This window comes from Ranitomeya variabilis, chromosome 1, assembly GCF_051348905.1.
Source record: "Ranitomeya variabilis isolate aRanVar5 chromosome 1, aRanVar5.hap1, whole genome shotgun sequence".
NCBI lineage: Eukaryota > Metazoa > Chordata > Amphibia > Anura > Dendrobatidae > Ranitomeya > Ranitomeya variabilis.
In genome coordinates this window covers 1,168,227,232-1,168,239,728 of record NC_135232.1, presented here as the reverse complement: position 1 = coordinate 1,168,239,728, position 12,497 = coordinate 1,168,227,232, and the positions used below count along the sequence as shown (strand labels likewise).

The window sequence follows — 12,497 nt, the reverse complement described above, 5'->3', positions numbered from 1 at the left end:
CAGTGGGTAGACAGTATAGAACACGGTAATAAAGGAATCTCAGACCACAGTCCGATTATACTTAAACTTACGTTTGGGAGACTAAATTATGGTAGAATATGGAAGCTGAATCCCTTTTGGCTTAAACTAATAGACTCAGATGACTGGACAGTTGACCAATTGAACTCACCCAGAACCTCAAAATGTCAATTTATTTTGGGACGCCCTTAAGGCATATCTAAGGGGCTGCTTGTCCTCTACGATCTCTTATGTTAAAAGGGTAACATCGAGGGAAGACGATGAGATTGAGCAACGGTTGAAAGAGGCTGAGGCCGCTTATACAGCTAGCCAAACTAATAATAACAGGATTGAGTGGTTAACTCTGCAAAGATTATACACCCAGCACCTAGACACTAAATCTAAACGCAAGCTGTTTTTTACGCGGCAGTCATACTATGAAATGGGGAATCAGGCAGGGAAATTTTTGGCTTTCCTGGTAGGTCAACATAATACGTTTAATATGATAATACAAATTTGTTCACCAGACGGCTCATTGAACTCCACCACTGAGGAAATACTTCAGTGTTTTTATAATTATTATAAAGGGTTATATGAATCTAAGAGTGGTTTCAGTGTTTCAGATTGTTTAGGATATTTATCTGATATAAAATTCCCTACACTGAATTCCACTCAACGGGCCTTTATGGACGCTGAATTCACCTTAGAAGAAGTGGAGCAGGCTATAACGGATATGGCCTCTGGGAAGGCCCCTGGGCCAGATGGCTTTCCAGTTGAACTATATAGGAAATACCGGGAAGTACTAGCTCCACTTTTATTGAAAGTATTCAAAGAGATATGGGGAGGAGGATGTCTGCCCGATACTTTTTATGAGGCGCATATTATTGTACTCAGAAAGGAGGGGAAAGATCCTTGGGAATGCGGGTCTTATCGTCCCATATCGTTGGTAAATGTAGACTATAAGATTTTTACTAAAATATTAGCCACTAGGTTGAACTCCATTATATTAGATATTATACATCCAGATCAAACCGGCTTTATGCCTGGTAAGAGCTTTTCTATAAATATCAGGCGGGTTCAATCGATAATCCAATATAGTTCTTTGCTGCCAGATAATAACTGGGTGCTGGCATGGCTGGACGCAGCTAAGGCGTTTGACTCTCTTGAATGGCCCTTTTTGTTTGCTTGCCTGCAGAAATATGGTTTTGGGGATACATTTTTGAAATGGGTTAGTGTATTGTACATGAAGCCTAAGGCCCGTATAATTGTAAACGGCTCTATTTCTGAGCCATTTTCATTATATAGGGGGACCCGTCAGGGGTGCCCCCTTTCCCCAGCCCTATTTGCTCTAGCAATAGAGGCATTAGCAATACGCCTACGATCTTCCCCTGGTATTGATGGTATAAAAATAGCGGACCGCATTGATACCATTGGTTTGTACGCTGATGACATGATAGTATTCATGGATAAAACAGAAGCGTTGCCGAGGGTGATTGCTACCATAGATAAACTTAGTGGGTTCTCAGGCCTATATATTAACTGGGATAAATCTGCCCTATTGCCTCTCTCTCAGTCCCCAGCATCTAATCTTAATACTCTCTCCTCGTTACCCATAGTATCTGACTTTAAATATCTGGGTATATATATGTCCCAACATAGTAGGTCGGACTTACAACTCAATATTCTCCCTCTGCTGGACTACGCTAAATCGAAATTTACATCTTGGAGTAAGCTTCCATTATCTGTAGCAGGTCGCATTAACCTCATTAAAATGATATTGCTCCCTAAATTCAATTATTGTCTTCAACATAGCGCAGTAACTGTACCGAAATTCTTTTTCACCAATTTAAACTCTCAAGTTGCTTCGTTCATATGGGGAAGAGCAGGCCTAAACTTAAATTGACTACTTTGCAGAGGTCTAAGCAGGGGGGAGGAGCGGCATTACCGGATCTCTTTTTATACTATCTGGCAGGACAGGCTAGGGCACTATGTAAATGGATGCCTCATAACTGTCACCCTAACTCTGAAAGTCACCTGGTTTGTTCTGCTAGTGCTAAATGTCCGTTGGGTCTTCTGGAATCAGAAAAAATAAACGCTGCCCGCTTATTACCCATGCTCCGATTGGCGCGATCAACTTGGAGACAAATTAAAAAAGTTATTGGGTTTGGGGATATTATTGCCGAAATGCCTTTGTGGGATAATGGTTATTTCCCGATGCTGGTGAATTACCCATCTGCAGGTTTTTGGGTTTCCTACGGGGTTCTCTCGGTGGGAGATTTATACAATCAGGGGGTCTTTATGTCCTTTGAACAGCTGCAAGCTAGATATGCTTTTCCAAGATCTCAATTTTTTCGTTACCTGCAACTCAGATCAGCCACTCAGTCATATATTAGAAATGTGGGAGCAAACCGCAACATTTCATCTTTGCCCCTGATAGGTATTCTTAAATCACAGGGACCTCAGGGTCTTATTTCATCTCTGTACACATATCTGTTATCGATGGGAACGAACTCCGTTATAGATTCAGTTAGGGGCAAGTGGGAGGGACTTATCCCTGATATGCAAAACGAAGAATGGGAAGAAATTCTAGACTCCCCCCGTAAAGTATCCCCGTCAATTAATAATAAGATGACCCAGTTGTACATAATTCATCAGTCATATTTGACTCCAGTGAGGCTTTTTCGAATGGGTCGATATTCGACGTCAGAATGTTTGCGTTGCCATTCGCCAGACGTCGATTTCATACATATGATATGGCAGTGCCCCATTATTTTTCAATATTGGAGGGAGGTAACGTCGTTGGTTTGTCTGTTCGGAGTATGGGACGAGGAGGCTTGGGAACATTATGTTGGGGTTTTTTTTACGAGAAACGCTATTTCTGGCACGGAAGGTGTTAGCGTTGCGGTGGATGGGAAACTCACCCCCCTCCCATGGGTCCTGGATTGAGTTGGTGAATACGATTGTCCCATATGAGCGTACACTTTATCAGAATAGGGGTTGCCCGGGCAAATTTAATAAAATCTGGGATAGATGGAATACCTCCCATCTTACTTTGTGACCTAACCAATTGATCAAGATATAGTTTATTTGATCTCTTGTTCTGCAGACACTGCGCAATGGAGAGCATAATGTTACTGTTAAATGGCGGCGTAGTAGTAGTTCTAGAGGTTTAGTTTAGTTGTAGTTTAGGAACTTTACATGCTGACAGTTCCATAATTTCACATATATGTTTTTTATATATAAATGATTAACATATGTATGCTCTGATGTCTTTTTCGTTTCTTGCAAATGTAACCATGCAAGCCAATAACAAAGACGAACAGGTATATTGTATTTTATTTGTGATTAATAAATAAACGAATAAAAAAAAAAAAAAAAAAAGCAGAGATGCTTACCTGCCCAGGCCTCCAAACAAATGCACTATCAGGATGCAGTGGACCCATGTAGTTAATATGGCGGCAACACAGGTGCAAGAATACCGATGAGACAACCACTCTGAGCCTGCCGATCCCAATGAGGGGTGGCTGCTTGGGATGTTATTGCACAATGAAGACTTGTATGTGGCGCTGTTCACACAATGGAAATGCACAGCAACCAGGTTAACAGCCTATTAGTTGCGCCCATACTATTAGATCAGGCGGACTGCCCAGCGCTATCCAGATGCATCCCATGTGAACAGACACCAAAGTTTACAAGACCGAATGGGACCAACTGCGCCCCGAAAAAAAAAGTGCAAAACACACATATGGTTGTCTCATTGGTATTTTTGCACCTGTGTTGCCGCCAACTTAACTACATGGGTCCACTGCATCCTGATATTGCATTTGTTTGGAGGCCTGGGCAGGTAAGCCTCTCTGCCTTTTGCTAGTGTTTTTCTTAGATCGTGAATGGGAAGTAGAAATGACTGCGGGGATGTGGTGAGTGTAACAAACTAAGTAGGAACTTGCAGCTCTCTGGCGCCCCCTTGCCCTGCTGACCAATAAGGGTATTGACAGAGGATTAGAAAGTGAGTGCAACTGCTCTAATTTATGTCGAATATTGCGACACGTGATGTGACGGGATGTATATAAACCACCAATTTCCTGGTAGGAACAAATATATATCTCGATCCTGTCACCATAAATTCCCCAACACCACAAATACGAAAACTATGCTGCCACCAATGACCTCTTATAGGTGGATCGGGGACCCGTTTGGTAGCGTGAATTTGTGCGGAGTACGAGGCGATAGAACAAGAAGAATGAAGCTAGCAAATTTATAATTTTACTCCAGAAGAATCGGCAGTGTTTACAAAAGATACAAATGATAATACAAAAGAGAGAAAATACAAGTATGTACAAACAGTTATGAAATAAAATGGGATAACGGTACGAAACTTAATAAATCTCAGTCACAAGTAAGACGTGTCGATAAAGGGGAGGAGAGAATTCAAAGAAATGATCCAGTACCACAGCATGGAGTTCAGCTGTCTCTCCTGGCTCTGAATGCATGCCAAAGATGGAGGTTCCTGTTTTATGCTTCAGCCATAAAGCTAAGAACTCCCACTTTGCTGACCTCACATATGAGCTGTTTTCTAGGAGATAAACGTATCTTTGAAAGTTATAGATAACTCCTTTTCTTCCTATTGGCATTATTTTTTCCCTTGCGATTTTACCATTTTTTAGAGCCCACACACGGTATGTCTGTGATTTGCCGGTGGGCAGAAATTCATTTCCCAGGTTTCTGATAGCCCTAAAGGCAGCAAAATGCTGCCATGTGTAACCCCAAGTGCCCAGATCCTGGAAATCTAATTTTCATATTTCCGGGATTAATGTTTATTTTTGATTTGGACTTTGAGTGTTTTGCTTAGAAGAAAAATTGGGTTTTTTTTTAGGGAAAAAACACACAGTTCTGCTAGTCCTGGCAGGCTATAAAACTCCGCATTCCAACTAACCATTTGCTTGAAGGGAGTGGGGTGGAAATTCACAGAGAGAGAGTGGCTGTATGTAAGACTTTGTCCTACAGAAACCAATGATGGGAGGAGTAGTAGACCAGCTCTGGTTGTGTCCCCAGAACAATGGAAAATAATTCACATTTTCTTGACAGTGAGGAAGACCAGCATTTGGAGAGATATCATGGGCAGTGAGGAGGAACAGAGAAACTGTTAGTGTGTTTGGAGACAAAGGATTGTATGTTGAGGAAAAGATATGAGGAAGAGGTGAGGTGGATGGGAAGAATAGAGTCAGAGGATTGGGGGGGTTAGTATGAAGTGAAAGACTATGGGGGTGAGTGTGAAGACAATCTGAAACGTTTACTGTGACTAAGTATCCTGTTACCTTCAGTTCAATTCTGGTCTAATTCATTGCAATACACTTAGATGCTGCACTTCTAGGATGCACAAGCAGACCCTATCCATATCTATCAGGCTGGGAAGCAACTACTCATGGCTGGCACGTAGCTTATGTCCTGTTGTTTGACTGCCAGTTACCAGTGTAAACATGGAAGGGTCTGCATCTTCTGGGATTTCTAGTGCTGACACTTAGAAGAGATATTGATAAGGTCTCACAGAGGTCCTAGATTATGTCAGCATAAGACGTTGGAAGCCATCGTTTGTTCGGGTCTTTGGTTGGGAACGTATCTGAGTGGAGCATCATATAATGACAAGTTGGCGGTGTAGAAAGTGGATTCATGTCTCTTAGCATGATCGGAGAGGTCTGAGCAGCGATGCACCATAAAAGTAGAATATACCCCGATTGGTCAGAGTGGTCCTGACCATGTTTTGGATGATTCCCTGTGGATTTGTGCTCACACTGACATTGTGTCCCGCATGTGTTTTATGACAGAAGTGGAAGAGATGTTACGTGGTCCTGTATCCAGACTCCCAGTTCGGTGTGGCACGATTAGAGATCTATGACTGGAAGGATGGTACATTAGCTGGAGAGAAGATACACGCCCGTCGAGCTGCTGACCGTAAGGTTGTGCGACTGGCAGAATGTATACATGTGGCCCCTGCTCCCACAGAGAATGGCTATAAAGAAAACATGGCGGCTTTCATCATAGAGACCAGTGACAAGACCATGCTGCTCTCTGCTGAGCGCCCACTGTGCGAGGAATGGGTGCAGAGGCTGAGCGAGGTCGCCTTCCTGGTGAGTATACCTCACAGACATGTAGAAGGTCAGCCACTTGGTGAAGAGCTGAAAACATAAATAACATCATCTTCACCAATCCTGGGGTGCCATATATGTCCACTCCATGGAGGTGAAAGACTTGCATTTGCTCCATAGTAATGACATCTCCCTGTTTCTGCTCTATAGAGGTGATGAACCTGTCATGCCTGCTCTATAGAGGGGACGAAACTGCCGTGTCAGCTCTATAGAGGCGATAACCCTGCCATCCCCGCTCTATAGAGGCAACAACCCATCTGTGTCCGCTCTAAAGAGATGACCCCGCTGTGTCCCTTCTATAGAGGAGACAACCCTGCTGTAGAGGCGATGACCCTGCTGTGTCTGCTCTATAGAGGGGACAACCCCGCTGTGTCTGCTCTATAGAGGAGACGACCCTGCCGTGTCCGCTATTTAGAAGGAACGACCCATCTCTGTCTGCTCTATAGAGGAGAAAACCCCGCTGTGTTCGCTCTATAGAGATGACCCTGCTGCATCCACTATATAGAGAAAACCCTGCTGTAGAGGAGACGACCCTGCTGTATCTGCTCTATCGAAGAGACGACCCTGCTGTGTCCTCTCTCTAGAGATGACTCAGCTGTGTGCGCTCTATAGAGATGACCCCACTGCATCTACTGTAGAGGTGATGACCCTACTGTGTCTCCTCTAGAGGAGGTGACCCTGCTGTGTCCGCTCTATAGAGGAGATGACCCTGCTGCATCCACTGTATAAAGAAGACAACCCTGCTGTAGAGGTGACGACCCGCTGTGTCTGCTCTATAGAGGAAACGACCCCACTGTATCCACTCTGTAGAGGAGACGACCCTGCTGTGTCCGCTATATAGAGGGAACAACCCATCTGTGTCCGCTTTATAGAGATAACCCTGCTGCATCCACTGTATGGAGAAAACCCTGCTGGAGAGGTGACGACCCTGCTGTGTCCGCTCTATAGAGATGACCCAGCTGTGTCCGCTCTATAGAGACGACCCTGCTGTGTCCGCTCTATAGAGAAGATGACCCAGCTGTGTGCGCTCTATAGAGATGACCCAGCTGTGTCCGCTCTATAGAGGTGACGACCCTGCTGTGTCCGCTTTATAGAGAAGATGACCCAGCTGTGTGCGCTCTATAGAGATGACCCAGCTGTGTCCGCTCTATAGAGGTGACGACCCTGCTGTGTCCTCTCTATAGAGAAGATGACCCTGCTGTGTCCGCTCTATAGAGAAGATGACCCAGCTGTGTGCCCTCTATAGAGGTGATGACTCCGCTGCGTCCACTGTATAGAGAACACGCCACTGCTGTAGAGGAGACAACCCTGCTGTGTAATCTCTATAGAGGAGACGACCACTCTGTATCTGCTCTATCGAAGAGACGACCCTGCTGTGTCCGCTCTATAGAGATGATACATTTGAGTCTTGCTAGATGTTGGATGTTTTTTCTCCGATGTCATTGACCTTATTCTTCTATGTGTACTCTTAGGGAAAGGTCAGTGGTTCCCAGGACAAGAGCTCAGAGATCTCAGATGGGGCCACATCCCTGGAAATGGCTGTTAACAGCATTTACGTCTCTAGAGAGGAAGGTAAGCAAATGTGAATGATGGAAGAACTGATAACGTCAATCATTAGATATAATAAATCCTTTATAAAACTCCTACTGCAAAAACATCAATGTCCTGAGACGCAAAAGTGGCAACAATGGAGGTGATCAGTGATGGTGGGTACCACCCTCATCGTTATAATTGACCTCACATCCCCCACACTCAGTGCGATGAACTCCATAGCTCCAATGGACCTCACAGCTCTTTACCCACAGTATAATGGACTTCACAAACCCCACACACAGTATGATGATCCTACATTCATTTACTCAGCATGTGATGGACCACACTGCCCCTCTCCTCCACAGTGTGGTGGGAACTGCCCCATGGCCCCCACAGTATAATGGACCCCACATCACAGCCCTCCACATACCGTATAATAGACTTCATAGCACCCGTGCACATAGTTTAATGGACCCCACAGCTCCCACACACAGTCTGATGGACTTCACAGCCCCCCCACCACAATATGATGGACTCCAAAGCTCACACACAGATTAATGGACTCCACGCCCCCCCCCAAAGTATAATGGACCCCACAACCTCCCCCTACAGTGTAATGGGGCTTAAAGCCTTAGCAGAGTATAATGGACCCCACACACAGTGTGATGGATGGCGCAGACCCAGATATAATGGACTTCATAGCCTCCCCACACATAGTTTGTTTAGTGGACCCTAGAGCCCCACACACAGTGTGATAGATCCCACAATCCACATACATAGTATAATCAACCCCCCATTATGATGCGCCTACAGTCCCAGACACAGTGTAAGAGCCCCCATAAAGCACTTTGCTCCCAGACAGTATTATGGACTCCACATTTTCTCAACAGCAGCATTTACCAATGTTTAAAAGAAAATAATAAAACTACTCAGCTCACCTCATTTGCCGCCTTGTTGCTCCGCTATGTGCACAGTGCGTACTGAATAGCAGCTGTGATCTGAGAACGTCTTCACGCCCGCTGAGCAGAGCCTCAGATGTACAGGCTGAATGGCTGCTTCTCCACCATTGTATTAACCAGTATCTTCGTCCTGAGGATGCATGGGGAGGAACAGAGTGGTTTGCGACACCATTGTATCCAGTCTTTTTTGGCTGTCCCAGTCCACTGGATGTGGCCCATGGGACGCACTTGGACCTGACCTGGTCTAGACTGAAAACAGGAGTGAAATAAGCCCTGAGCTGTGTCAGCAGGATTAGGTCAGGACCGGTGTCCCTGAAATGCTATGAGAACAAAAAGTGTAACCCCAGGCAAAGTGAGCGAAAGGCACGAATCGGAAGCCAGCAGAGCAAGAATGTGTAAGACCAAGAGATTGGCAAAAAGGTAAAACTTAACTTCTATTAAATAGAGATGAAAATGTCACATATGTAAATTTATCAAGTTGTCCATAAAGTGAATAGCTGGCACTTCATACCCAGCACCTCCTCCCTCTCCACTCTTCTCAGCTGAAGACTTTACCTCATTCTTCAAGAGGAAGATTGATAACATCAGCGAAAGCTTTGGCCAACAACCCCTCCTCCTAACTGCTCAGCCCTCCTCCTCCATAACCAACTCATCTACCGTTATAGAAGATCAACTTTGCACTCTACTCTCAAGATCACATCTCACCACCTGTGCACTTGATCCGATCCCATCCCACTTCATCCCAAGCCTCACCACAGTCTTAATCCCAACCCTAACCCATCTCTTTAACCCCTTTCTGCCATCTGACGTACTATTCCTTCCATGTGACCTGGGACTTAATCCCCATGGATGGAATAGTGCATCATTACTGATCGGCCGCGCACACAGGGCGTGTGGGACTGGGTGTCAGCTGATTCTCACAGCTGACACCGGCACTAAGTGCCAGGAGAGGTCACAGACTTCGCCCCTTATTGGAGTCCTGCAAGGTTCAGTCCTAGGGCCTCTGCTCTTCCCCATTTACACCTTTGGCCTGGGACAGCTCATAGAATCTCACGGCTTTCAGTATCACCTCTATGCTGATGACACACAGATCTACATCTCTGGACCAGATATCACCTCCCTACTAACCAGAATCCCACAATGTCTGTCCACTATTTCATCCTTCTTCTCCGCTTGAGTTCTAAAACTAAATATGGACAAAACAGAATTCATCATCTTTCCCCAATCTCACGCCACCCCCCCAACAGACCTATCCATTACAGTAAATGGCTGCTCACTCTCCTCAGTCCCACAAGCTCGCTGTCTCGGGATAATCCTTGACACTGATCTCTCCTTCAAACCACATATCCAAGCCCTTTCCACTTCCTGCTGCCTTCAACTCAGAAATATTTCCCGGATCCGTACATTCTTCAACCAAGAATCTGCAAAAACCTTAGTCCATGCCCTCATCATCTCTCGCCTTGACTACTGCAACCTTCTGCTCTGTGGCCTCCCCTCTGACACTCTCGCACCCCTCCAATCTATTCTAAACTCTGCTGCCCGACTAATCCACCTGTCCCCCCGCTATTCCCCAGCCTCTCCCCTCTGTCAATCCCTTCACTGGCTCCCCATTGCCCAGAGACTCCAGTACAAAACCCTAACCATGACGTACAAAGCCATCCACAACCTGTCTCCTCCATACATCTGTGACCTCTTCTCCCGGTACTTTCCTACACGCAACCTCCGATCCTCACAAGATCTCCTTCTCTACTCCCCTCTTATCTCCTCTTCCCACAATCGCATACAAGATTTCTCTCGCGTATCACCCCTACTCTGGAACCCTCTACCACAACACATCAGACTCTCACCTACCATCGAAACCTTCAAAAAGAACCTGAAGACCCACCTCTTCCGACAAGCCTACATCCTGCAGTAACCACCGATTGACCAAACCGCTGCATGACCAGCTCTATCCTCGCCTACTGTATCCTCATCCATCCCTTGTAGACTGTGAGCCCTCACGGGCAGGGTCCTCACTCCTCCTGTACCAGTCATGACTTGTTTTGTTTAAGATTACTGTACTTTTTTATGTATACCCCTCCTCACATGTAAAGCGCCATGGAATAAATGGCTCCTTGATAAATAATAATAATATGCACACAATTTCAGACTTACATAAATTTAGCCGAGAAAGAAAACCAGAATGTAAAATATAAAAACAATCTTTATTGAACCAAAAAAATAATAAATAAATTCAGACATAAAAGGAATGCCAGCAGAAGAAGCAACGGCGAAACATAAGTCGGAGTGACGGGGGAAGTGCTTGTGGTCATACGCCGTGCTCCAGCTCCTATACCTATTTACTGTACCAATCTACTTTCTAATCTGTTTATTTTTTGTACTTTGGCTACTCCTCTTTGGCTCTGTCCAGGGTATTTCAGAAGATAACTAACACCATTTATTCTTATACCATATATGTATGTTAAGTTTGCTATATGTAAGATTTTCCTTACCTTGGGTGATCCATTCCTTCTTTTCTCTCTGATAATATTTTTCTAAACATCCATTGGTGTATATCCATTGATAATAATAATAATAATAATAATCTTTATTTATATAGCGCCAACATATTCCGCAGCGCTTTACAGTTTAACAGTTTCAAACACAACAGTCATAGGTAACAATGTTAACAATACAGTAATAAAGCAGAATAAAACAAAATACGACGACCCTGCTCGTGAGAGCTTACAATCTACAGTAAGGCTGTGTGCACACGTAGCATATTTTTCGCGTTTTTTTCGCGGTTTTTCGCTATAAAAACGCTATAAAACCGCGAAAAAAACGCTTACATTAAGCATCCTATGTAACAGAATGCATTCCGCATTTTTTGTGCACATGCTGCATTTTTTTCCTGAGCGGAATCACATTCCAGAAAAAAACGCAGCATGTTCATTAAAATTGCGGAATCGCGGCGATTCTGCACCCATAGGAATGCATTGATCTGCTTACTTCCCGCACGGGGCTGTGCACACCATGCGGGAAGTAAGCAGATCAGGTGCGGTTGGTACCCAGGGTGGAGGAGAGGAGACTATCCTCCACGGACTGGGCACCATATAATTGGTAAAAAATAAAGAATTAAAATAAAAAATAGTCCTATACTCACCCTCTGATGGCCCCCGAAGTGTTCCCGCCTCTCCGGTGCATGATCTCTCTTCCATTCCTATAGATGATGTGGTTCAGGACCTGTGATGACGTCACTGTCTTGTGATTGGTCGCGTGACCGCTCATGTGACTCACGTGACCAATCACAAGACAGTGACGTCATCGCAGGCCCTTCACTGCACTCCAGCTATAGGAACGGACGCCGCTGAGGTCTGCAGGTGAGTATAACCAAGTTTTTATTTTTTTTATTATTTTTAACATTCTATCTTTTATTATTGAAGCTGCATAAGCCGCATCTATAGTAAAAAGTTGGTCACACTTGTCAAACACTATGTTTGACAAGTGTGACCAACCTGTCAGTCAGTTTTCCAAGCGATGCTACAGATCGCTTGGAAAACTCTAGCATTCTGCAAGCTAATTATGCTTGCAAAACGCTAGTTTTCTGCGGGTATATGCATGCTAATTCTGCATGCGATATACCCGCGGCAGGAGGCGCAGAATTGCCGCGGAAATTTCCGCGGCAATTCTGCAACGTGTGAACTTAGCCTAAAGGTGGTGAGATACAAAGTACAGGTGTGTATTTACAATGATGTATTTACAATGAGGGTCCAGCCATTTTCAGGGGGTGGGGGGTAGATGGAGATAGTGAATGGGCTACACACACACACAAACATAAAATGACTTTGATTAGTGAACGTGATAGGCCGCTCTGAATAAATGTGTT

At 44.8% G+C, this 12,497-nt stretch overlaps 1 protein-coding gene across 1 annotated transcript in view; it reads left to right on the top strand.

Annotated features, from left to right (window-relative positions):
- Window positions 1–12,497, top strand: part of DOK1 (docking protein 1) — a 177,147-nt gene that overhangs the window by 92,013 nt on the left and 72,637 nt on the right. Inside the window, exons 2-3 of the mRNA XM_077280499.1 lie at window positions 5,820–6,122; window positions 7,613–7,712. Coding sequence (XP_077136614.1) covers window positions 5,820–6,122; window positions 7,613–7,712 — 403 coding nt within the window. The remainder of the gene's footprint in view (window positions 1–5,819; window positions 6,123–7,612; window positions 7,713–12,497) is intronic.